Source organism: Vipera ursinii (assembly GCF_947247035.1).
Source record: "Vipera ursinii genome assembly, chromosome: 6".
Lineage (NCBI taxonomy): Eukaryota > Metazoa > Chordata > Lepidosauria > Squamata > Viperidae > Vipera > Vipera ursinii.
In genome coordinates this window covers 2,758,844-2,784,459 of record NC_139515.1, presented here as the reverse complement: position 1 = coordinate 2,784,459, position 25,616 = coordinate 2,758,844, and the positions used below count along the sequence as shown (strand labels likewise).

Sequence of the window (25,616 nt, the reverse complement as noted above, 5' to 3'; positions counted from 1 at the left end):
AGACACATTGACATCCGATATCAAAACATAAGGCAACTGGTTAAACAAGGTTTTGTGACGTTACAGTATGTGCCTACACGTGATCAAATTGCTGACATGCTGAACAAACCACTTCCTACAGCCCAGCATGAGTATCTGCGTGAGAAGATGTGCCTTACTTGAGTCTTCACTTTGCTGACGAAAGAAGGGGAATGTCACTGCACGTTTTTTTTTTGTTCGTCAGAAAAGTTCATTTCTAACTGTACATTTCCCCTGTTCTCTGCACCTGTTGTGATAACTTATCTGGTAACCATAGTGAATCCCATATGACTAGCTATGTTATGGTTTCAGTCTGTTTAGTGCGCATGTCTAGAAGAAGTTCCCAGAGTTATTATCTGTATTGTTTTTTTCTCTTTGCTGTTACTGTCTGTTACGTTAGGATGAAGCTAGCTAGCTCTGTATAATATATATTTAGTTTTTACATTTTTGTAAGTAAAAGGTATTTAGTAAGATTATGCGTCGTGTTTTTCTTGCCTTCCTGCAAGTGTAACATGCATTCTCTGAAGCACGGTCCGTCGCCCTCTACAAAGGTGATTTTTACCTTGACACGGATATTATCCTTTAACATTACTTTCAATATATAAAACCTCCAGGGGTACTTACTATTAGTTTAAAGTCTTTATTGGGATAAAATTGGATGCAATTTAATGTGTCCCGTTCTTCCTACAATAAAAATATATATATATTAACACAGACTGAAGTTTGATCTCGGGAGGTAAACATTAACCTGGCTCCAGAAAAAATCTAAATTATTATTATTTTTAATTACAAATGAAAGGTTCTCAACAGATTCTTAACTGTGGACCCAAAAAAGGGAAGAGTAATTGATTTGCATGTTTTCTTTTGCAACTTACTTTGTACTCTCCCTGATCAGACAATGCAAAAATTAAGATTTTCATTAAGAGGAGAGTCAACGAATGCAGACTGTAGCTGCAAATTATTATTATGGCATATCAAATTGAATAAGATAGTCCTTGACTTACAAGAGTTTTTTTAGCGACCATTCAAAATTACAAAACTACAGTACACCTTTGGTATTATGAATTAACCAGCCACATATTTCATTCGCGAGAAAACCCCTTGGTTCTCAATTACAACAGCTTTAATTACTAACTTCAATGGTATTTGGAAAAATGAATCCTATTATTTTAGTTCATAAACCCCTTTTCTATCAAGACATCAGATTCTGACACCAAACAGCATAATTTTCATTAAGAGGAAAACCAAAATCAAAGATAAGTAAGTCAGGATGAAAGAAACAATGTCATTTACAAAATCACTTTGCAATCAATTCTACGTGGGACAAACCTCACGTCAATTAAAAAACAGGATCCATGAACACCGGCTAGCAGTCAAATGCCACAATCACAAACCCTTAATCTCTACCCACACCGACACCAATCAGCACCAGTTCGATTGGAGCAACACAGAAATCATTGGCCACGCAACCCCCCCCCCGCCACGCTCGTGAGTTCACCGGTCTTGGCACTCCACAAGCAATTCCATCCACAGACACATCGACCCACAACCAGGTGATGAATCCATCAGGATCCAAATCAACCACACAGTCAACCAGCAATGGCACCAACCCCCAACCAACCCAGGCAAGCCCCACTCCCACTAGCAGTTCACACACCCCCACAATGACCCTGAGCTGACCTAACGTCCCCATCACAAGACCTTCACTTGACACACCCACACTTGACCCATCACAAGACTCTTCCCTGGTCTGACATGACTTCCCCATCACAAGACCCATCACAAAACTCTAACTGGTGACTCACAACTGACCCATCACGAGACCCACCACAAGACCTTTACTTGACACACCCACACCTGACCCATCAAAAGACTGTTCCCTGTTGAGACTCTGACCTGACCTAAGCTCCCCATTACAAGACCCATCACAAAACTCTAACTAGTGACACACCTGATCTATCACAAGATTGTTACTGGTGACTCACACCTGACCCATCACAAGACTCACTGGTGACTCCCAACTGACCCATCATGAGACCCACCACAAGACCTTCACTTGACACACCCACACCTGACCCATCACAGGTCCCTGTCCTGGTGGGACCCTCACCTCACCTGACCTAACCTATCACAGGACCTGTCACAAGTCTCTCACTTGACACACCCACACCTGACCCATCACAAGATCTATTGACCCCATGAAGCCCTTATAAACAGAAGAACACCGACACGGATATCCCCCTTAAACGCCGCTGAATTCTGGGAGTTGAAGTCCACAAGTCATAAAAGGACCAGGTTTGAAGACCAGATTTTTTTTAAAATCCCACCTTTATTACTGTTATAAATAACTCATGGTGAGAAACGTACCTAATATTTCTTCCTGCTATTTTCCCCACAACAACAATCCTGTGAGGTGGGTTGGTCTGAGAGGGAGGGACCAAGTCCTTGCCTGTTGCATCCACCACCTGACCAAACAGGTTAACAATTTTATGTTATAGTTCTGGAACCAATTTTGTAATTGGCCCCAGAATTTCAGTACGTTTTTTTAAAAAAAATAATATTTCCTCGTAAAAAAGGGAGAGAAGACAGAGCAAGATTATTATTTTTTTCTCCTGAAAAGTCTTCCAGGTGTGACCTCAATCTCCTCTAGGACTAGGTCAATGGCTCCACGTCATTTTAAGATGGGGGCCAAACTGCTATTATCAAATAACCCACCACGTAAAGAATAAGCGAACTGTGTGATCAAGAAAAGACAAACGTTTCTCGTTTTTCACCTTTGTGACAATGCAGAAAAGTCTTTGTTCTAGCATGTCCCACTGGGACCAAACCAGATCCTCGGCAATTCTCTCCTTCGAAAGCCGGCTCGGATTTTCAATCGTCTAAAAGGGAAGGAAATAAGCACTCTTACAGGAGAGAAATAGTACAATGTCACGTCAAACCCCAAAAGACGGAATTAATCGAGTTGGAAGGGAACTTGGAGGTCATCTAGCCCAACCCACCTAGCTCAGGCAAGAAACCCTATACCATTTCAGACAAAATAGCTGTCCAGTCTCTTCTTAAAATCCTCCAGTTTTGGAGCGCACAAAACCTCTGGAGGCAAGTGGTTCCACTGCTTAACTTTCCTCATTATCAGGAAATTTCTCCTTAGTTCTAGGTTAGATCTCTCTTTAATAAGATTCCACCCATTACTTCTTGCCCAGCCCTCAGTTACTTTGGATAATAGGTTAGAATAGAACTGGAAGGTACCTTGGAGGTCTTCTAGTCCAGCCCGCTGTTCAAGCAGAAGACCTTCTACCATCTCAGACAAGTGACTCTCCAGTCTCTTCTTAAAAGCAATGGAGCGCCCACGATTTCGAGAGGCAAGTTGTTCCATTGGTTAACTGTCCTCACTTTTTAGGAAGTTTCTCCTTAATTCCAGGTGGCTCCTCTCTTTGATCAGTTTCCAACCATTGTTTCTTGTCCTGCCTTCAGACAAATGGAGGCCCAATGTCTTCTTAAAAAACTCCAGTGATGGAGCACCCACAACTTCTGAAGGTAAAGCTGTTCCACTGGGTAATTGTCCTCACTGTTAGGAAGTTTCTCCTTGATTCCAGGTGGCTTCTCTCTTTAATCAGCTTCCAACCATTGTTTCTTGTCCTGCCTTCAGATGCTTTGGAGAATAGTTTGACCCCCTCTTCTTGGTGGGAGCCCCTCAAATACTGGAAGACTGTTATCAAGCACCCTAGTCCTTCTCTTGGATAGACTAGACATATCTAGTTCCCTCAATCGTTCATCGTATGGTTTAGCCTGCAGATCTTTGTTGCTCTTCTCTGCACTTTTTCTAAGATCTCAACATCTTTTTTTTTTAAAATCGGGGTAACCAGAATTGGATGAAGTATTCCAAGCGTCCCAAAGATGCTTTTTCAGGAGGCAACTGGACTTTCTTGTTTTTCTTTGAAGTTATTTTGTTTCTCACCCAAGAAGCTTCTTCAGGTTCTGACTGGATAGTAGGGAACGGAAGGATTTATACTCCAGGTGTGGCTTTGCCAGTGCAATATAAAGGGGTACTATCACTTCACATGATATTAAAACTATCCCTCTGATGATGCATCTAGGACTTCGTTAGTCTATTTTTTGGCAGCTGAAGCACATAGCTGGCTCATACTTAAAAGCTTAAGTATGTATCCCGTCCAAACCGTTCTCCATTTTTGGCACTTCTCTAAGTAGAGAATTCCTCAGATATATTTATTCTGAGAAGTTAACTCTTTCTTAGAACTTCTATGCACATAAGATATAGCCTCAGAGGTGTCTTCTCTGTTGCTTCTAGTCATCATCATCATAAATAAATTAAATAAAAACAACAATAACAATAACAATAGAGTTGGGAGGGACCTTAAAGGTCATCTAGTCCAACCCCCTGCTCAGGCAGGAAACCCTATGGCATTTCAGACAAATGGCTGTCCAGTCTCTTCTTTAAAAAAATCCAGTGTTGGAGCATTCACAGCTTCTTGTGGCAGGTTGTTCCACTGGTTAATTGTTCCTAACTGTCAGGAAGTTTCTCCTTAGTTCTAGGTTGCTTCTCTCCTTGGTGAGTTTCCATCCGTGGCTTCTTGTCCTGCCTTCAGGTGCTTTGGAGAATAGCTTGACTCCCTCTTCTTTGGGGCAGCCCCTGAGAGATTGGAAGACTGCTATCCTGTCACCCCTGGTCCTTCTCTTCATTAAACTACACATACCCAATTCCAGCAACCGTTCCTTATATGTTTTAGCCTCCGGTCCCCTAATCTTCTTTGTTGTTCTTCTCTGCCCTCTTTCCAGAGTCTCAACATCTGTTTTACATCGTGGTGACCAAAACTGGATGGAGTATTCCACATGTGGCCTTACCAAGGCCTTGTAAAGCGGTATTAACACTTCACCTGATCTTGATTCTGTCCCTCTGTTCATGCAGCCTAGCACTGTGTTGGCTTTTTTTGGCAGCTGCAGCACAGCTTGGAAGACATTCAAGGACTGTGGTTCTCCTGAAGTTACTGAATTACTATCGGTTTCAGTAACAAGAGGACGGTAGTCCAGCAACATTTAAAGGGCCGAATCTCCCCAATCCGTAGAAAAAAAAAACAAACAACTGAGCGGATAGTCCTTTAACTAGATTAGCTGGAGAAGCGAGACTCTTTCCTCTACCACGAGAGGGATTACAGTGGATCTCTAACGATTTGTGGTGATTCCCCCAATTGGCAACTTGCATTCCGATGCCAACGAGTCTCATCCTACCTTGTAATAATTCATCAAAAACCACACCAGATCTCTGCCCAAGTAATTATTCTTTACATCTTGAAATGCTACGTTTAGAACAAAACTCGGGTGTTTTTCACTCTGCCCGATCTCATTTCAGTCACACAAAAAAGCGTAAAGGGCAGAAAATTAAAACATACCACCCGGTCTCCTTCTTTGACAGTTCTGACGTCCAATTTTTCAGCATCTTAAGAAAAACATAAATACAATTTTAGGCGAGAGGTATCCAGGTACAGAGTATCAGGTATAATAATAATAATAATAATAATAATAATAATAATAATAATAATAACAACAACAACAACAACAACAACAACAATAATAATAATAATAACAATAATAACAATAATAATGATGTTGGAAGGGACCTTGGAGGTCATCCAGTCCAACCCCCTACTCAGGCAGGAAACCCTTTACCATTTCAAAAAAATGGCTGTCCAGTCTCTTCTTAAAAACCTCCAGTGTTAGAACGTCCACAACCTCTGGAGGCAGGCTGTTCCACTGGTTAATTGTTCTCACTGTCAGGAAGTTTCTCCTTAGTTCTAGGTTGCTTCTCTCCTTGATGAGTTTCCATCCGTTGCTTCTTCTCCTGCTTTCAGGTGCTTTGGAGAATAGCTAGACTCCCTCTTGTTTGGGGCAGCCCCTGAGATACTGGAAGACTGCTATCATGTCACCCCTCACCATTAAACTACTCATACCCAATTCCAGCAACCGTTCCCTATATGTTTTAGCCTCCAGCCTCCAGGTATATCGAACATGATTTAGCAAAATCTGTACGTTGGGTGTATACATTTGTTCGTTTCTGTTATCGGGGTTCAAAGGGGAGGCTGAAAGGGCAAATGACATGTAGCGACATAATAATAATAATAATAATAATAATAATAATAATAATAATAATAATAATAATAATAATAGAATAGAGCTGGAAGGGACCTTGGAGGTCTTCTAGTCAACCCCCTGCTCAAGCAGGAGAACCTATACCATTTCAGACAAGTGACTATCTAGTCTCTTCTTAAAAATCTCCAGTGATGGAGCACCCACGATTTCTGGTGGCAAGCTGTTCCACTGGTTAATTGTCCTCACTGTCAGGAAGTTTCTCCTTAATTCCAGGTTGCTTCTCTCTTTGGTCCGTTTCCATCCGTTGTTTCTTGTCCTGCCTTTGGGTGCTTTGGAGAATAATTTGATCCCCTCCTCTTCTTTGTGGCAGCCCCTCAAATACTGAATTGCTCCGATCAAGTCACCCCTATTTTCTTTGGGTTAATTCAGCAGAATGCAATTATTTGAAGAATTCACCCCATTTACTCCTGTCCATAAACTCTGTCATTCTGAATAAACGTGGAGAAAATAAGGGGAACAACATACAGGCAGCATTTCCTATACACAATTCTGATATGTATGTGTGTTGGTTTTCCTACTGCCTTTTAACACACTAAACCTAGGACCTGCCAAGGATCTTGCCATCAAAATGCAGGAAAGCACTTACATTTATCTTCTGAAATGAGTAGGAGGCAACTACTGGACAACGACGTTTTATCTGTAACGGGATATAGGAACTGAAAAAGAGAATTGTTCAGAGATTTTTAAAAAATATATATTACGGTTTGCCACCGGCATCACATATTTGTCTAATGGAGACTCATAATTGGATCTAATTAACGTAACTTGTTGTTTAAGGGACTGCCTTCACCCAGCTCTAGCTGCCTGTCCCACCAGATCCAGAAGTGATAGTATCTTGTGGGTCCCATCTGCCAAAAGGTTTCATCAATCAATAAAAGAGAATATTTGTTGCTCGAGGTCCAGCTGTGGGGTTTTCTTAACACTCTCTCTTTCTTGCAGACGTTTCATTACCAGGCTAGGTCAGAGCATCAATGCCGATGATGTAACTTGGTTTGGTAATGAAACGTCTACAAGAAAACAGCCAAGCTCAGAGAGCACCAAGGACCCCACATTCCTCCTCCTCCTCCTCCTCCTCCTCCTCCTCCTCCTCCTCCTCCTCCTCCTCCTCCATCATTCCACAAAAACTTCTAGCACTGAGGATGTTGCCTAGTTGGGTCATGAAACGTCTGCAAGAAAACAGCCAAGCTCAGAGAGCACCAAGGACCCCACCGTCCTCCTTCCCCCTCCCTCCCCTCCCCTCCTCTGCTTCTCCTCCTTCTCCATCATTCCACAAACCCTACTCTTTTCTAGCACTGATGATGTTACCTAGTTGGGTCATGAAACGTCTGGATGAAAACAACCCAACTCAGAGAGCACCAAGGACCCCACCGTCCTCCTCCTCTCTCCCTCTCCTCCCCTCCCCCTCTTCCTCTTTCTCCACTTCCTCCTCCTCCTCCTCCTCCTCTTCTCCTCCTCCACTCTGCAAACCCCCCCTCCCTTCTAGCATTGATGATGTTACCTAGTTGGGTCATGAAACGTCTGGAAGAAAACAACCCAACTCAGAGAGCACCAAGGACCCCACCGTCCTCCTCCATCTCCCTCTTTCTCCTCCTCCTCCTCCACTCCTCCTCCTCCTCCACTCTGCAAAACCCCCTCCCTTCCAGCACTGATGATGTTACCTAGTTGGGTCATGAAACGTCTGCAAGAAAACAGCCAGGCTCAGAGACCCCCAGGGACCCCCAGCTTCATTTGAGAGAACCTAAGAGATGGGCCTTTTATGCCCTGGCCCCCGCCCTATGGAACACTGTCCCTCCCAGGGTGAGGCTGGCCGCATCCTTGACCCCCTTCCCGAAGTCCCTTAAAACACGACTGGGTCGGAAGATTCAAGGAAACGCCTGCATTATTTTTAACATCACGTCTCTCCGCTGTCTTGCTATTGATGACGCTGCTGATGCCTTTTAATTGTAGATTTTAACATTCTGATTTTATGACCGTTTTCACGGCAAGCTGCCAAGCGTTGCTTTATCGTGAAGACGGGGCAACTCTGTGTAACTCTGATAATATTTTAAGATTGACCTGAGTTTATTGCTAAAAGATAAGTCCCATTTGGGAGGCATATGTAGGCACAGGTCATCCTCGACTTACAACCACAATTTGGAGCCCAAAGTGGATGTTGCCAAGCGAGACACTTGCTAAGTGAATTTTACCCCATTTCACGAGCTTCCTCGTCACCGCTCTTAAGTGAATCATTGCAGTTGTTCACTTAGTAACCCGGTTGTTAAGTGAAAGTCACTTGCCCGTTGATTTTGCTTGCCACAAGGTCCCAAAGGGAGATCAGATCACCCCTCCTGCCCCCGCCCCCGCAGGGACACGGCAACCGTCTTAAATATGAGTCAGTTGCCAAGCATCTGAATTTTGATCGTGTGATCCTCGGGGAATGCCGCAACGGTCGTTAAGTGTGAAAAACGGTGCTAAGTCACTTTTTTTCAGTGCAACTGTCGGCCAGTAAACAAACTGTTTGTAAGTCGAGGACCAGTTGTACGAAGCTGCTTACTAGGCTTAGCAATAAAAGAATTACAAAGGTGCTTTCCGGCATTCTACTAGCATCCAAATCATTTTGGAATCTGGAGGGGGGAAAAAATATATGAATAAAACTCACTTACTTGTACGCTGACCCAGCTATCCACAGCCTTCAAAACTTTCACATTATTAAGCGGGTGAATTTCAACGAGCAAGGTCAGACATTTAGGAACTGGAATAATAAAGAGAGGAAAAAACAAAAAACGACGAAGAGAATATTAATCCGTAATTCAGTGGTTCGCCAAGTCCATTTAAGGGCGCTGAGGTCATTTGAGTACCTGTTTGAAATAGGAGTGTTTTCTGTTCCTGGATGGTCCGAAGAAAACTGATGGCTGATTTTAAAAAACAAAAAACAAGATATTGAAAATATAAGCAAATATAATTGCCATCAAAGCCGACACCAGCCAGAGCACAGAACAACTCAAAAGAAGCAGAACAAAGTAGTGGAGGAGATGAGGAGATAACGGATCCACAGAATCACCAAGCACTGAACATTTGACTAGACCAGGGGTAGGCAACCTCGGCTCTTTTATGACTCGTGGACTTCAACTCCCAGAATTCCTGAGCCAGCATGGCTCAGCTTGGAAACTTCTCCCTTTCCCCTCAGCGTGGTTGGCTCGGGAATGCTGGGAGTTGAAGTCCACAAGTCATAAAGCGGCCTAGGCCTAGGCCATGGGTAGGCAACCTTGGCTCTTTTATGACTCGTAGACTTCAACTCCCAGCATTCCTGAGCCAGCATGGCTCAGCTTGGAAACCTCTCCCTTTCCCCTCAGCGTGGCTGGCTCAGGAATGCTGGGAGTTGAAGTCCACGAGTCATAAAGCGGCCTAGACCAGGGGTAGGCAACCTTGGCTCTTTTATGACTCGTGGACTTCAACTCCCAGAATTCCTGAGCCAGCATGGCTCAGCTTGGAAACCTCTCCCTTTCTCCTCAGCATGGCTGGCTCAGGAATTCTGGGAGTTGAAGTCCATGAGTCATAAAAGAGCCGAGGTTGCCTACCCCCGGACTAGACGTTTTATGGAAGGAAAGTTCAACAAAAGGAATGGTTCTGCAGAAAGTGGAAGCATAGAGGTCATCTAGTCTGACTCGGCTAAGGGCCAGGATCCAAAAGAGCATCCCTGAGAGATGGCCATCCAGCCTCTTCCCGAAGGCCTCTAGTTAAGGAGAACTCATCGCTACATGAGGAAGCCTGTCCCGTAGGCTGACAGTTTGCGCATTTGAGAAGTTCTTCCTGAAGTTCAACCGGGATGAACGGTTAAGGAAACTGAGTACGTGTCACCTAGCAAAGAGAAGGGCTGACATGTTAGCTGTCTTCCAGAATCCCAGGGGCTGTCCACAGAGAAGAAGCAGCCAGCTGTGTGCAGCAGCAGCCAAAAAGGCTAATACAATCCTGGGTTGCATAAGCAGAGGCACAGAATCAAGATCATGCGACGTGTTAGTACCGCTTTATAGAACCCTAGTGAGGCCACACCTGGAATACTGCAGCCACCTTTGGTCTCCATGTTACAAAAAAAGATGTTGAGACCTTGGAAAAAATTTCAGAGAAGAGCAACTAAGATGATCCAAGGCCTGGAGACTAAAACATACGGAGAACGGCTGCGGGACTTGGGTTTGGCTAGTCTAAAGAAAAGAAGAAATAGGGGAGACATGATAGCAGAATTCCAGTATCTGAGGGGCTGCCACAAAGAAGAGGGGGTCAAATTATTCTCCAAAGCACCAGAGAATAGAAACAATGGTTGGAAACTGATCAAAGAGAGAAGCAACCTGAAATTTAATGAGAAACTTCCTGACAGTGAAGACAATCAACCAGTGGAACAGCTTGCCACCAGAAGTTGTGGGTGCTTCATCACTGGAGGTTTTTAAGAAGAGGCTAGACAAGTCACGTGTTTGAGATGGGATGGGTTCTCCTGCTTGAGCAGTGGGCTGGACTAGAAGACCTCCAAGGTCCCTCTCAGCTCTAATTCTGATCCTGACCTGTCAGGTCCTTTCCAGCCCTATAATTCTATGTTCTATATGTGAAAGAAAGCATCTTCTCCTTTTCATGTACACTCCTACAACTGTGTGATTCCTGCCTAGGTACAATTTGAGCAAACATGGCCCTTTGATGACTTGTGGACTTCAACTCCCAGAATTCCTCAGCCAGCATGCCTGGCTGAGGAATTCTGGGAGGGGTCTTCAAACTTGGCCCTTTGATGACTTGTGGACTTCAACTCCCAGAATTCCTCGGCCATCGTGCCTGGCTGAGAAATTCTGGGAGTTGAAGTCCACAAGTCATAAAAGGGCCAAGTTTGGAGACCCCTGGTTAAGCGGTTTTCCATTCAACCAGTGAATCAAAGTCAGGCTGTAGCTTAGATGCTTCAACTCAGTTTGAAACCCACCCCAAGCCATGAAAACATACTGGATAACTGCTCCTGAAACATCTTTAGACCAAATATCCCATAGCATAGATAAAAACTGGAAGTAGGATTTTTATGAGATCTGGAAGTATAGAATACAAATCGAACTAACAGAAACCCAGAGAAGGAGAAGCATGATACCGGAGAAGCGTGATAGCGTTCCATGGCAATTTCCAAATTCTTGAAAAACTTAGTATCTGAACTTAAAAAAAAAAGAGTGAAGGGGACTTGATCATAAAACTGGTCAAAATCAAAGGGGTCTATATCGACATACAACATCACTCAACCAGAGGGCTTACCTAACAAAGTCTTTTCATGATTGACTGAGCAGCTGATCACACACAGGCCTTTTTCAAAAGTATACAGGTGCTGTTGAAAAAGAAATGGTTGTAACCTGGGTTACAAACAGGGGTTTCCAAATCAAGCTAAGCCACATAGGCATCAGACTTGGCTTTAGTTTAGGGTGATGCACACTTCAGGCACCGAGTTTTATAAACCGTAATCTACAGCTTCGCATTTTAGGTGAACCAACCAAGAGGTGATGTTCAGTAAATCTCCAGAAAGGAAAGCATGGCGTAGAAAGGTTTATTTACAAGTTGTGAATGAAGTCACTGACTCACACTGGCATGATAATGATAATGAGGAGGAGGAGGAGGAGGAAGAAGAAGGAGGAGGAGGAGGAGGAGGAGGAGGAGGAGGAGAAGAAGAAGAAGAAGAAGAAGAAGAAGAAGAAGAAGAAGAACAACAACAACAACAACAACAACATCAACAACAACATCAACAACCACAACAAGAACAAGAACAAGAAGAAAAGTTGGAAGGGACCTTGGAGGTCTTCTAGTCCAACCCCCCTGCTCAGGCAGGAAACCCTATACCATTTCAGACAAATGGCTGTCCAGCCTCTTCTTAAAAACTTCCAGTGTTGGAGCATTCACCATTTCTGGAGGGAAGTAGTCCCACTGGTTAATTGTTCTTGCTGTAAGGAAATGTCTCCTTAGTTCTAAGCTTTGTTACTTGGCGATTCTTCTGGACACAGCTTTACGCACCAAAGCCCAACCAACCGAAGTCCATGGAAAGCTTTCGGCCCCAACGCCTGAATTATCAACCATCTTCCTAGCCTTTCTCTCACTTGGTTGTAGGCCCTGTTCGTTTTGCACGGAGCTTAACCTGACAAAGTTCAGGGCTGAGAGAGAGAGGACAGGCCCAAGGGCACCCAGTTAGCTCCCATGCCCAAAGCAGGATTAAAACCCGGGTCCCCCACTCCCCTCTCCTAACCCAGCCCTCTAAACCACCATTGTACAGGTAGTCCTCGACTTCCAACGGTTCATTTCATGACCGTTCAAAGTTACAACAGCGCTCAAACCCCCCCCCCACAAATGACTTATGCCCATTTTTCACCCTTACGAACGTTGCACCATCCCCAGGGTCACGTGATCAACATTCTGACACTGACTCAACTGACTCATATTTACAACGGTCACGGTGTCTCGAGGTCACGTGATCCCCTTTGGCGACCTTCGGACCAGCAAAGTCAACGGGGCAAGCCGGATTCACTTAACAACCAGGTCACTAACTGAACAAGTGGAGGGGTTCACTTAACGGCCAGGGGCAAGAAAAGTCGCACAATGGGGCAAAACTCACTGAAGAATAGTCTCGCTTAGCAACAACAATTTTGGGGTTAACTGCGGTCGTCAGTCATCCCCCTACCTGTCACAGGGTCCTCTCCTAAATATTATACTATTATTATACTGTTATTACATGGGACGTGGTGGCTCAGTGGGTTAGGACGCTGAGCTTGTTGATCAGAAGGTCGGCAGTTTGGCGGGTCAAATCCCGAGTGCCGCGTAGCAGAGTGAGCGCCTGTTACTCGTCCCAGCTTCTGCCAACCTAGCAGTTCGAAAGCACGTAAAAATGCAAGGAGAAAAATAGGGACCACTCCGGTGGGAAGGTAACAGCGTTCCATGCGCCTTTGGCGTCTAGTCATGCCGGCCACATGACCACGGAGACGTCCTCGGACAAGCGCTGGCTCTTCGGCTTTGAAACAGAGATGAGCACCGGCCCCTAGAGTTGGAAACGACTAGCACGCATGTGCGGGGGAACCTTTACCTTTACCTATACTGTTATTATAATATATAATATTATATTGTTATACTGTTATTATATTGAACTTTTGCTTTTAAGAGGAGAAGTTTTGCTTAGATATGTTTATTTAACCAGACTTCGCGCTTGGTGATTTCATCGCAAAAGATACAATTTTTCTTGGAAACAACCTGGCTTGTAACATTAAAGACAACATTCGACTATCATTCAATCCTTACAGATGGCAAATTCAGCAAATAAGGCCTACCTGGTTTTTTTTATCATGATCATCATACAAGCCAACATGCGTGCATTCCTGAGGTCCCTGCAAAGAAAGGGGTTGAGTTTTAAATATTCACATTTTTATCCCATTTTAAATATTTACTCTCCATTACGAAAATGCTTTCTCCGTCAAAACTTTGCCAGTTTTATTTTGGTGTTATCTGCAGTCTGGGATATGCCTAAATTTAAAAGGTGGCATCCATCCTTCCATAGTCAGAAAGTGGTAGGAAACTTGAAACTACTTTATTCCTATATGTCAAGCTGCTCTTAGTATGTAAAAAAAAAGACAAGAAGAAAAATAATGAAGATTTTTTTTATTCATTAAAAAAAAATAGAAAGCTTAGGATCCTATTTATGCCATGGCATCTTTCAATCGTTAATCCTATGTTAAGAAAACCTAACTTGATTTTAATGCAATCCCCTTGTTTTTATTTTGTTCGTTGCTTGGCATTATTTGGATAGAGAGGGATGGTCAGGTATTGGATAAAATAAAATAAAAATATAAAAAAGTAGTGTAAACGTATGGAGACCCTTTCCTGATACTCTTTTTATTTTGGTATCATTTACTTCATCCTTCGTCCATGTCTCTTTTTCACCTAGCAAAAACTACGTTGGGAAACTGAAAACTCACTAAGGTTGATCTTAGAGCAGAGCGCAGAGAAGAGCAACAAAGATGATCAGGGGACTGGAGGCTAAAACATGCAGTGAACAGTTGGGGGACCTAGGTATATCTTGTATAATAATAATAATAATAATAATAATAATAATAATAATAATAATAATAATAATAATAATAATAATAATAATAATAATAATAAGAAGAAGAAGAAGAAGAAGAAGAAGAAGAAGAAGAAGAAGAAGAAGAAGAAGAAGAAGAAGAAGTAGAAGTAGTAGTAGTTGGAAGGGATCTTGGAGGTCATCTAGTCCAACCCCCTGCTAAGGCAGGAAACCCTATACCATTTCAGGCAAATGGCTGTCCAGTCTCTTCTTAAAAACTTCCAGTGTTGGATCATTCACCACTTCTGGAGGCAGGTTGTTCCACTGGTTAATTGTTCTGTCAGGAAGTTTCTCCTTAGTTGCTTCTCTCCTTGACTAGTTTCCATCCGTTGCTTCTTGTTCTGCCTTCAGGCGCTTTGGACAATAGCTTGACTGCCTCTTCTTTGGGGCAGCCCCTGAGATATTGGAAGACTGCTATCATGTCACCCCTCGTCCTTCTCTTCGTTAAACTACACATACCCAATTCCAGCAACCTTTCCTTATATGTCTAATGAAGGAAAGGTTTAGGGGTGACATGATAGCAGTCTTCCAGTACTTGAGTTGACACAGAGAAGAGGGGGGGTCAACCTATTCTCCAAGCTACCTGAGAATAGGACAAGAAGTAACGGGTGGAAGATTGTTAAAGAGAGAAGCAAGCTAGAACTAAAGAGGAATTTCCTAACAGTCTGAACAATTAACCAGTGGAAGCTTCCAGAAGTTGAAGGTGCTCCATCACTGGAGGTTTTGAAGAAGAGATTGGACAGCCATTTGTCTGAAATGGTATAGGGCAGGGGTAGGCAACCTCGGCTCTTTTATGACTTGTGGACTTCAAGTCCCAGAATTCCTGAGCCAGCATGGCTCAGCTTGGAAACCTCTCCCTTTCCCCTCAGCATGGCTGGCTCAGGAATTCTGGGAGTTGAAGTCCACAAGTCATAAAGCGGCCTAGGCCTAGGCCAGGGGTAGGCAACCTTGGCTCTTTTATGACTCGTGAACTTCAACTCCCAGAATTCCTGAGCCAGCATGGCTCAGCTTGGAAACCTCTCCCTTTCCCCTCAGCGTATCTGGCTCAGGAATTCTGGGAGTTGAAGTCCACCAGTCATAAAAGAGCCAAGGTTCCCCACCCCTGGTATAGGATCTCCTGCTCGAGCAGGGGGTTGGACTAGAAGACCTCCAAAGTCCCCTACAACTCTGTTAATCTGTATTCTGGTGTTGTACTTTCCTTCATTCTGCTGAGCAATGGACCTCATTCTTCAGGCCTAACTTAAGATTCCGTTGATGGTAAAATCTACCTGCCCCAGGGAATTACACATGACCATTTCTCAAGTTAAAAAAATAAAATTGGCCTTACCTTCCAAGTATAAAGAACATTTCCATTTCTTTCCACGTTTATTATATGCGGCGTCTCCAAAGGATTTCCCCCAGCATCTAAAAAAGGTAAGCATGAATGTATTATAAGTTGTACATGAAAGTCAATGGCTGAAAAGAATATGCAAACATGATGTAAGACAGGGGTCCCCGACCTGTGGGTCGTGGCCCGGTACCGGTCCGTGGCCTATTGGCCACAGGAATGCACCCTCCCCACTTGTGCTAGTTCCGCCATGCGGGTGCTAGCAGCCCTGTTTGCACATGGCTAGCACCACCGCCAGGATCGCGCGGGTACTAGTGCCCTGTTTGCACATGCGTGCATGCGCTAGCAGCCCATTTGCGCATTCGTGCAGGTGCCAGCGCTGCCACCAGTGCCGCTGTGGGTGCATGCGCCCCGCTTGCACATGTGTGCATGCACTAGTACTGCTGCCGGGCATGTGCCTGTTTTGCGCATACATGCGCCTGTACATTTCCCTGCCCCTCCCTTTCCCTCCAGGCCACCAGCCCGGAAAGATTGGGGAGCTCTGATGTAAGAGATGAGCAGGCAGAGCTGGAAGGTGGGGTTAAATGTGTCATCAGTTGAGAATCACTGCATAGTCACAAGAATCCTGTGTTCAGCTCCCCCATGAATTCTGTTGACTCTTATCTAGTGCCAACTTGACCCTTAGTTGACCCTTCTTCTGTATAGGTAGCAAGCTAGGTAGCCCTTCACTTACGACCACAGTTGAGCCCAAAATTTATGTTGCTAAGCGAGACAATTGTTCAGTGAGTTTTGCCCCATTTTATGACCTTACCTGCCACCGCCGTTAAGAGAATCACTGCAGCTGCTAAGTTGCTAACACTGTAGCTTCAGTGCTAGCAAATCTCTCTTCCCCGTTGACTTTGCTGGTCAGAAAGTCACAAGAGGCGACTTTGGGCCACGGCAACCGTCATAAATACGAGTCAGCCGCCAAGCGGTTGAATTTCGATCCCATGACCTAGGGGACTGCTGCAATGTTCATAAGTGTGGAAAAACGGTCATCGGTCACTTTTTTCAGCACCGTTGTAACTTTGAATGGTTGCTAAATGAACTGTTTTAAGTTGAGGACTACCTGTAAGAAACTCTGCTATGCTTTGAATGCAACAAAAGCTCCTACTTCACACATCCATGTTTACAGTCAATTTGAATACGGTAAAAATAACTTTTTCAAGCTTTGTTCAGTGGCGTTAATAGGGAGTGAAGTTCCTACGTCAGGAATCGGATGGCTGTTTACAGGCTGAGTCCCGGAGTAGGCCAAACCTTAGCATCACATGGATAATATTAACTTTTGGAACAGCAAAAGACAAATTGGGCACTTATCCATAGGAAGGAATTGATCCATCACATGAATTTATCTGAAGACTCTTATGCGTCAACAGTTCTAATGTTTTTTTTTAAAAAAATCCTTTGAAGAAAGCCACATCGTCTTTTTAATTCTCGCAAATGCTAAAATGAACAAAAAATGGTATTTTGAATTGGTTCGCTATTTACAAAAATACGCTCCATCGTAAATCCAGTGGAATACACAGAATAGTGGGTGCCATCTACTTGGGTCAGTTTTAACTTATTTCACAGCAAACTGGGATGCTTTGCAAAATAAAAAAAAAAGTGGAAGGGTCCCAATATTTGGGGGGTACATCTGTGCATCTTTCAACTCCGTTGAACTTCAAAAAAGATTAGCACCAATGTTAGTGTGTCGATTAAAGTCTCCAAAGACAGAAGAGGAACTGTTTCTCACCTACCCAAACTACATCAAAATATTTCAGATTGCTTCAAGAAATAGAACGTTCCGTCTGCAAAAATCAATAGGCTGGAAAGAAATGATGAGCTAAAGTGGGTGTGAGTGCACTAAAACCAAAGGTCTATAAATATGAGGGTGGAGGTACGTTCCCCGAGCTTATGGGTTGGTTTCTGAATGTTTTGTTACCTTAAACAAGAAGTCCTGGACTTACGACCTCAACTGATGTTTACAGTTATAGTAAACTTTGGCAACGGTATTCCTGGAGCCTATTAATGCAAGCCCCCCCCCCCCTCACTTTCCTACGTGGGTCACAACATCACAGGCTCCCAAAAGGAATGGAGGAGTTGAGACTCTAAAGACCCTCCTGCTTACTCGGAGTAAGTTAATTTAGTAGGGCTGAGAAACAAAATTGGATTATGCTATCGGTAATTACAATCAATATGCTTAACACATATACAAGAAGGACGAGGGGGGACATGATAGCAGTGCTCCAGTATCTCAGGGGCTGCCCCAAAGAAGAGGGAGTCAAGCTCTTCTCCAAAGCCCCTGAAGGCAGGACAAGAAGCAACGGATGGAAACTCATCAAAGAGAGAAGCAACCTGGAACTATGGAGGAATTTCCTGACAGTTAGAACAATTAACCAGTGGAACTACCTGCCTCCAGAAGTTGTGGGTGCTCCAACACTGGAAGTTTTTAAGAAAAGACTGGACAGCCATTTGTCTGAAATGACGTAGGGTTTCCTGCCTGAACAGGGGGTTGGACTAGAAGACCTCCAAGGTTCCTTCCAACTCTTATATTTTCTATTCTATTCTATTCTATTCTATTCTATTCTATTCTATTCTATTCTATTCTATTCTATTCTATTCTATTCTATTCTGCAATGTCCTTTGTAGAGAAGCTATCCTAAATAAATGTTGTCTTACCCAAGGCAACGGTTTGCACAATGCCCAAACTTCTAATTTTGATGTTTGCTTTGCAGAAATTTGAAGATCAATAACGAGCCAGTGTCGAGTTATACGTAAACGCTCTTTCCCCATCTCTGAGCAGAAAGAAACTGCAAATATATATGTCAAGCTGTGACACAAAGAAGGAAGGCTGGCATATACGTGATAGATTGTGAGCAGGAAGTTGTAATGAATTATGATTTCCTGCTGTCTCGTGTTTCAAGTTTTCAGCTCTCTTTTTCAATTATTACACTACAAGGTGACCTTCTGTCACCTTTTAAGGAAGTTTCAATAAAAATTCAATTGGCACTTGGTTATTTTTTGCCCAGATATGCAAATAGACTCAAAGGTATCCATCATTCTTGGCCCCGATCTTTACTAAGGTTTATTAACCCAGATGAGATCCAGCCAAACTTAACAACTGCAGTGATTGGCTAAATAACTGTGGACGTTAAAATGGGAAAGGTCGTTAAACAGGGCAAAACTCACTTAACAACTGTCCCTCTTAGCAACAGAAATTTTGCACTAAATTGTAGTTGTAAGTTCCGGGCTATCTACAAATACTGTGATATACCTATGATGGAAATATGTCGTCAATTTTATGAAGTATAAGGAATTCAAGAAGTTGCAGGTTAGATTTTGAAATAAGTTGGTTCACAAGGATGGAATTAGTGCTCTATACAGGTAGACCTTAACAAGAGTTCACTTAGTGACCGCACTGGAAAAAGTGACTTACGGCCGTTTTTCACACTTAGACCGTTGCAGCATCCCCCTCCCCTGTTACTCCCTTAACAAATGCAACAATTCACTTAAACCACAGCTGCGAGCAAAGTCGTGCCTGGCTGAGGAATTCTGGGAGGGGTCTTCACACCTGGCCCTTTTGTGACTTGTGGACTTCAATTCCCAGAATTCCTCAGCCAGCGTGCCTGGCTGAGGAATTCTGGGAGGGGTCTTCACACCTGGCCCTTTTGTGACTTGTGGACTTCAATTCCCAGAATTCCTCAGCCAGCGTGCCTGGCTGAGGAATTCTGGGAGGGGTCTTCACACCTGGCCCTTTTGTGACTTGTGGACTTCAATTCCCAGAAGTCCTCAGCCAGGGTGCCTGGCAGAGGAATTCTGGGAGGGGTCTTGACACCTGGCCCTTTTGTGACTTGTGGACTTCAATTCCCAGAATTCCTCAGCCAGCGTGCCTGGCTGAGGAATTCTGGGAGTTGAAGTCCACAAGTCATCAAAGGGCCAAGTTTAAAGACCCCCTGCTGTAGGATCCAGTTTTCCCAACTTTTGCGCTGAAAAACCCCAACAAGGATCCCTCTGGCTCGCTCACCCTGCTCCGGATCGCCTCGATCTCTCGCTTTGAAGCCCGCGGATCCCTCCCCGTCCAATGCAAGCAACTCGGGGGGGGGACTTTTTTTGGGGGGGGGCTCCTGCTGCTTGCTTGCACCCCAGCTGAGCTTTGCCAAGCCCCGCCCGCTCCTCACCTGCGCTCCCCTCTCGGCCCGCCCGCTCGGCGAGCCAAGGCGCCACGTCCCGGGAAGGCTGGAAGCGAGCGCTCAGCCGGCAGAGCATCGCCCGGCAAGCGGCGCCCGGCCCGGCGGCTGCAGCGGAGGAAGGCGCCCCGGAGGAAGGCACGGGCGCCGCTGGGCTGGCCTCGCCGAGGACCGACGCCCTTTAGGACCCGGGGGAGCGGCGGCGGCGGCGGCGGCGCTTCCATCCGCTCTGCCTGCCCGGCGCTGCTTTCGCTTCTGCAACCGCCGCGGCAGCTGCGCTAATTAGGCGGGGAAGCGCTTTCCTATTGGAGGCGCCGCGCGTCCTTCAAGGGGAGCCTGGAGGGGCGGGAGCGGCTCTTCTGCGCGCCGGGAGGGGGGGGGAGGGAGGAGAAACAGCTGCGCGCCAGACGGAGCAAATGCCGGAATTGCTGTTATTATCACTACTGTTGTTGTTGTTGTTGTTGTTTATTGTTATTACTGATCATCGCAGAGTCAACCAGATGTTCAGACTGGATTTGGCATTATTGGCATTATTATTATTATTGTTATTGATCATCGCAGAGTCAGCCAGATGTTTAGACTGGATCTGGCATTTTTGTCACTATTATTATTGTTATTGATCATCGCACAGTCAGCCAGATGTTCAGACTGGATTTGGCATTTTTGTCATTATTATTATTATTATTGTTATTGATCATCGCAGAGTCAGCCAGATGTTCAGACTGGATTTGGTATTTTTGTCATTATTGTTATTGTTATTGATCATTGCACAGTCAGCCAGATGTTCAGACTGGATTTGACATTTTTGTCATTATTATTATTATTGTTATTGATCATCGCAGAGTCAGCCAGATGTTCAGACTGGATTTGGCATTTTTGTCATTATTATTATTATTGTTATTGATCATCACACAGTCAGCCAGATGTTCAGACTGGATTTGGCATTTTTGTCATCATTATTATTATTGTTATTGATCATCGCACAGTCAGCCAGATGTTCAGACTGGATTTGGCATTTTTGTCATTATTATTATTATTGTTATTGATCATCACACAGTCAGCCAGATGTTCAGACTGGATTTGGCATTTTTGTCATCATTATTATTATTGTTATTGATCATCGCAGAGTCAGCCAGATGTTTAGACTGGATCTGGCATTTTTGTCACTATTATTATTGTTATTGATCATCGCACAGTCAGCCAGATGTTCAGACTGGATTTGGCATTTTTGTCATTATTATTATTATTATTGTTATTGATCATCGCAGAGTCAGCCAGATGTTCAGACTGGATTTGGTATTTTTGTCGTTATTGTTATTGATCATTGCACAGTCAGCCAGATGTTCAGACTGGATTTGGCATTTTTGTCATTATTATTATTATTGTTATTGATCATCACAGAGTCAGCCAGAAGTTCAGACTGGATCTGGCATTTTTGTCATTATTGTTATTGTTATTGATCATCGCACAGTCAGCCAGTTGTTCAGACTGCATTTGGTATTTTTGTCATTATTATTATTGTTATTGATCATCGCAGAGTCAGCCAGATGTTCAGACTGGATTTGGTATTTTTGTCATTATTATTATTATTGTTATTGATCATCGTAGAGTCAGCCAGAAGTTCAGACTGGATCTGGCATTTTTGTCATTATTGTTATTGTTATTGATCATCACACAGTCAGCCAGTTGTTCAGACTGCATTTGGTATTTTTGTCATTATTATTATTGTTATTGATCATCGCAGAGTCAGCCAGATGTTCAGACTGGATTTGGTATTTTTGTCATTATTATTATTATTGTTATTGATCATCGTAGAGTCAGCCAGATGTTCAGACTGGATTTGGCATTTTTGTCATTATTATTATTATTGTTATTGATCATCGCACAGTCAGCCAGATGTTCAGACTGGATCTGACATTTTTGTCATTATTATTATTGCTCATCGCACAGTCAGCCAGATGTTCAGACTGGATTTGGCATTTCTGTCTACCTACGTATCTAGTCCTTGCCAAGGACCTGGGATAGGCAGATGTGGATGTTTGAATTGAAGGTATTACAGATCTCGTCGTAGGATGGAAGCAGTTCCTAGTAAGGCCGCCTTTTGCAATTGACTAATGGCGAATTTGTTGTTGTTGTTATTCGCACAGTCAGCCAGATGTTCGGACTGGATTTGGCATTTTTGTCTATTATTATTGTTATTATTATTGATCATCACACAGTCAGCCAGATGTTCAGACTGAATTTGGCATTTTTATCAGTATTAGTATTAATCATTGCACAGTCAGCCAGATGTTCAGACTGGATTTGGCATTTTTATTATTATTGATGTTGTTATTGATCATCGCAGGGGGCAGCCAGATGTTCAGACTGGATTTATCTTTTTTGTTTATTATTATTGTTGTTATTGATCATTGCAGAGGCAGCCAGATGTTCAGACTGGATTTGGCATTTTTGTCATTATTATTATTATTGTTATTGTTATTATTGATCATCGCAGAGGTCATCTAGTCCAACCCCCTACTCAGGCAGGAGACCCTATACCATTTCGGACAAGTGGCTGTCCAGTCTCTTCTTAAAAACCTCCAGTGTTGGAGCACCCACAACTTCTGGAGGCAGGGTGTTCCACTGGCTAATTGGTCAGATCTGACTATTGCAGGACTTTGAATTACTCTTCAGCTCTCATTAAATCCCTGTGATTTTATATCTAGATAAACTGTGTCACACACACATTAACTGGTGAGATAAAGGACAAGCCTTTGCAGAATGTAGCAAACCTGGTTAGAGCTAACCTTGGTTAGGATTGTGTAGCTTAGTGTGGTGGACAAATGGAACCTATGGATTGTGAAGAAGTAGGATAGGTAGGATGTTGACACCTCTGGTGTGGGTCCTGAGGCTCAGGAGAGAATTAAGCAAACAGATGGACCATCAGAAAAATCAATCCAGACTTCTTACAAATGAGCAAGCTTAGCTGCCACTTATCTGATTGTGGCCTAGTCTGTGGTCCTTCCTCCTATCTCCCAAGGTCATTTCCACATGCCATAAAACGTATACTGTTTGGGGAGAGACTACAGCTTCAGGATACAGATGTAATAACTGCACCCGTTTGTCTGACCCTGATGTCCCCAATAATAACCCCATCAACCAATCAACATGTAACAACACAGCCAACCAACCCGCTTACAGCAACAAAGCCAGCACCCCACACACCCCCACCAATATTTATAGAGAGACGGCAGCTCCAATCACACTTTGCTCGCACAAGCACGAAGCCGAAGACACCAGCCGGAAGATGACGAGTGGGACCTCGTCGAAACGTCGCCAAGACACCCTCAATCTTACACGGGAAAAGAATACGCCAAGACCTACATACACTGTATATATATATTATATATATACCGACACAATTTCACAAAACACAAACCATCTTTATTATTTGTTAACAATGAGAACATGAAGCACAGTTTCACATTAAAGGCAACAACGAAATAGAAGGAAGGTTAAAAACTCAGGCTTCGTCTTCCAAAGGCCTGGGACTTTTCCTAAATTATGAGGACTGGACCGACTACCGTATATACTTGAGTATAAGCCGACTCGAGCATAAGCCGAGACCCCCAATTTTACCCCCAAAAACTGGAAAAAGTTGTTGACTCGAGTATAAGCCGATCCGCCGTTCTGCAAGCCTCCGCCACCGGCGGAGGCTGGATCCGCGCTCTGCAAGCCTCTGCCGCCAGCAGAGGCTCGATCCGCCATTTTGCAAGCCTGAATACACAGGAATACCCTGTGTGGCCGCGGCTCTCGGGGAAGCCCTGGCTGTCCGCTTCCTCGCTCCACGCTGCCATTCGGGGCCTGCGCGTTCCCCGGGCAAATCGCGGCGCCCAGCAGGCGAGGAAACACGCCCGCTCCAGTCGCCCCCCCCTTCCCTCAGGAGACGCGAAGCAAGTGACCGCCCGGAGCTTACCGAGGACTTGCTTCGGTGCTTCCAGGATCGCGCGCACCTCTCCCAAGCCGCCGCCGTCCGGAGACCTGCCGAAGTTTGGGGAGGTTTGGGGAGGTGCGCATGCACCTCCCCAAACCTCCCCAAACGTCGGCAGGTCTCCGGACCTCCGTGCCCTGCCTGCCTGCTTCTTTCCGCTGCGGAAAGAAGCAGACCTCCGCGCCCTGCTTGCCTGCTTCTTTCCGCTGAGGAAAGAAGCAGACCTCCGGAAAGAAGCAGACCTCCGCGCCCTGCTTGCCTGCTTCTTTCCGCTGCGGAAAGAAGCAGACCTCCGCTGCGGAAAGAAGCAGACCTCCACGCCCTGCCTGCCTGCTTCTTTCTGCTGCGGAAAGAAGCAGACCTCCGTGCCCTGCTTGCCTGCTTCTTTTCGCTGCGGAAAGAAGCAGATCTCCGGAAAGAAGCAGACCTCCGTGCCCTGCTTGCCTGCTTCTTTCCCCTGCGGAAAGAAGCAGACCTCCGGAAAGAAGCAGACCTCCGTGCCCTGCTTGCCTGCTTCTTTCCACAGCGGAAAGAAGCAGACCTCCGGAAAGAAGCAGACCTCTGTGCCCTGCTTGCCTGCTTCTTTCCACTGCTGAAAGAAGCAGGCAAGGGCACGGAGGTCCGGAGACCTGCCAAACTTCGGCAGGTCTGCGGACGGCGGTGGCTTGGGAGAGGTGCGCGCGATCCCGGAAGCACCAAAGCCTCGGCCGCGCACAAGTCCTCGGTAAGTTTTTTTTGTTGACTGGAGTATAAGCCGAAGTGGAATTTTTCAGCCCAAAAAGTGGGCTGAAAAATTCGGCTTATACTCAAGTATATACGGTAATTGTGATAAATTTATTCACACGTATAACCCTGGTTTGGATACCGCCTCGTGGGAACCGAAGTCAATGCAAGGCGGCTGTAGGAGATGACGAGGCTGAGCCCGAGGGAGGGGGGAGTCAAACGTGTCATCGGTCTTGAGTCCCTTCGCGCCCACAAGGGAACTCAGTCCAGACCAGCGTGAATTCCGTTGCTTCTTATCTACCGCTATTTTCCCTTTGGCTGTTAGTAGTTCAGATCCTCCTAGGGAGAGCTTCAATAAATCCTTATGTGCCTTTGAACTGCCTCGGTTTCCTGATTTCCGTGGCGCCTTGACAGCTTCCTGACCTAAGCAACGGATGGTCAGAGAAGGATTTGAACTGAGCCCGTCCAACCTGTCCACCCCAACTCAAGTAAAAGGAAAAACAAACAAACAGACCCAACCCCAAATTACCCCTTAGCTTACATCTGATGCGCAACCTTAATGTTAGGACCAAAAAAATCCAACTCGCTACGAGGGAGGCAGTGAAATCCTTAGCGTTATATCCAGTGCTTTTTTTGTAACCTCTCGTCTGGACTACTGCAACGCTCTCTACATGGGGCTTCCCTTGAAGACCACTCGGAGGCTCCAGCTGGTACAGAATGCAGCCGCGAGAGTTGTCTTGGGGGTTTCCCGGTACTCCCATGTTACACCTTTGCTCTGCGAGCTGCATTGGCTACCAGTTGTCTTCCGGGTGAGGTTCAAGGTTTTGGTTATGGTTTTTAAGGCCCTACATGGCATGGGTCCAGAGTACCTCGGGGATCACCTGCTGCCGGCGTCAACTTCCCTCCGCCCTGTGCGTTCCCACAGAGAGGGCCTCCTCAGGGTGCCTCCGGTCAGAGAATGCCGGCTGGTGGCCCCCAGGGGGAGGGCCTTCTTTGTGGGCGCTCCGGCTTTATGGAATCAGCTGCCGGTTGAGCTCCGGATGGCACCTGACCTTCGCTCCTTCCGACGTGGTCTGAAGACCTACCTATTTGAGCAAGCCGGCCTGGCCTGAT

At 44.9% G+C, this 25,616-nt stretch overlaps 1 protein-coding gene across 8 annotated transcripts in view; it reads right to left on the bottom strand.

The window, feature by feature from the left end:
• Positions 1–20,029, bottom strand: part of GSAP (gamma-secretase activating protein) — a 71,458-nt gene extending 51,429 nt beyond the window's left edge. For 7 of the 8 annotated variants that reach the window (XR_014492865.1, XR_014492866.1, XR_014492867.1 and 4 more), the window contains exons 1-10: positions 19,799–20,029; positions 15,600–15,676; positions 13,482–13,538; positions 11,434–11,503; positions 9,018–9,071; positions 8,823–8,911; positions 6,767–6,836; positions 5,424–5,470; positions 2,793–2,897; positions 643–702 (exon numbers count right to left, since the gene is read on the bottom strand). Coding sequence is in view for 3 of the 8 variants with exons in the window: in XM_083365833.1 (XP_083221959.1) it covers positions 643–702; positions 2,793–2,897; positions 5,424–5,470; positions 6,767–6,836; positions 8,823–8,911; positions 9,018–9,071; positions 11,434–11,503; positions 13,482–13,538; positions 15,600–15,676; positions 19,799–19,886 (717 nt within the window). In the remaining 5 variants the exon portion in view is untranslated. The remainder of the gene's footprint in view (positions 1–642; positions 703–2,792; positions 2,898–5,423; positions 5,471–6,766; positions 6,837–8,822; positions 8,912–9,017; positions 9,072–11,433; positions 11,504–13,481; positions 13,539–15,599; positions 15,677–19,798) is intronic. The other variant, XM_083365835.1, reaches the window with a different exon arrangement.
• Between the last annotated feature and the right edge of the window lie 5,587 nt (positions 20,030–25,616).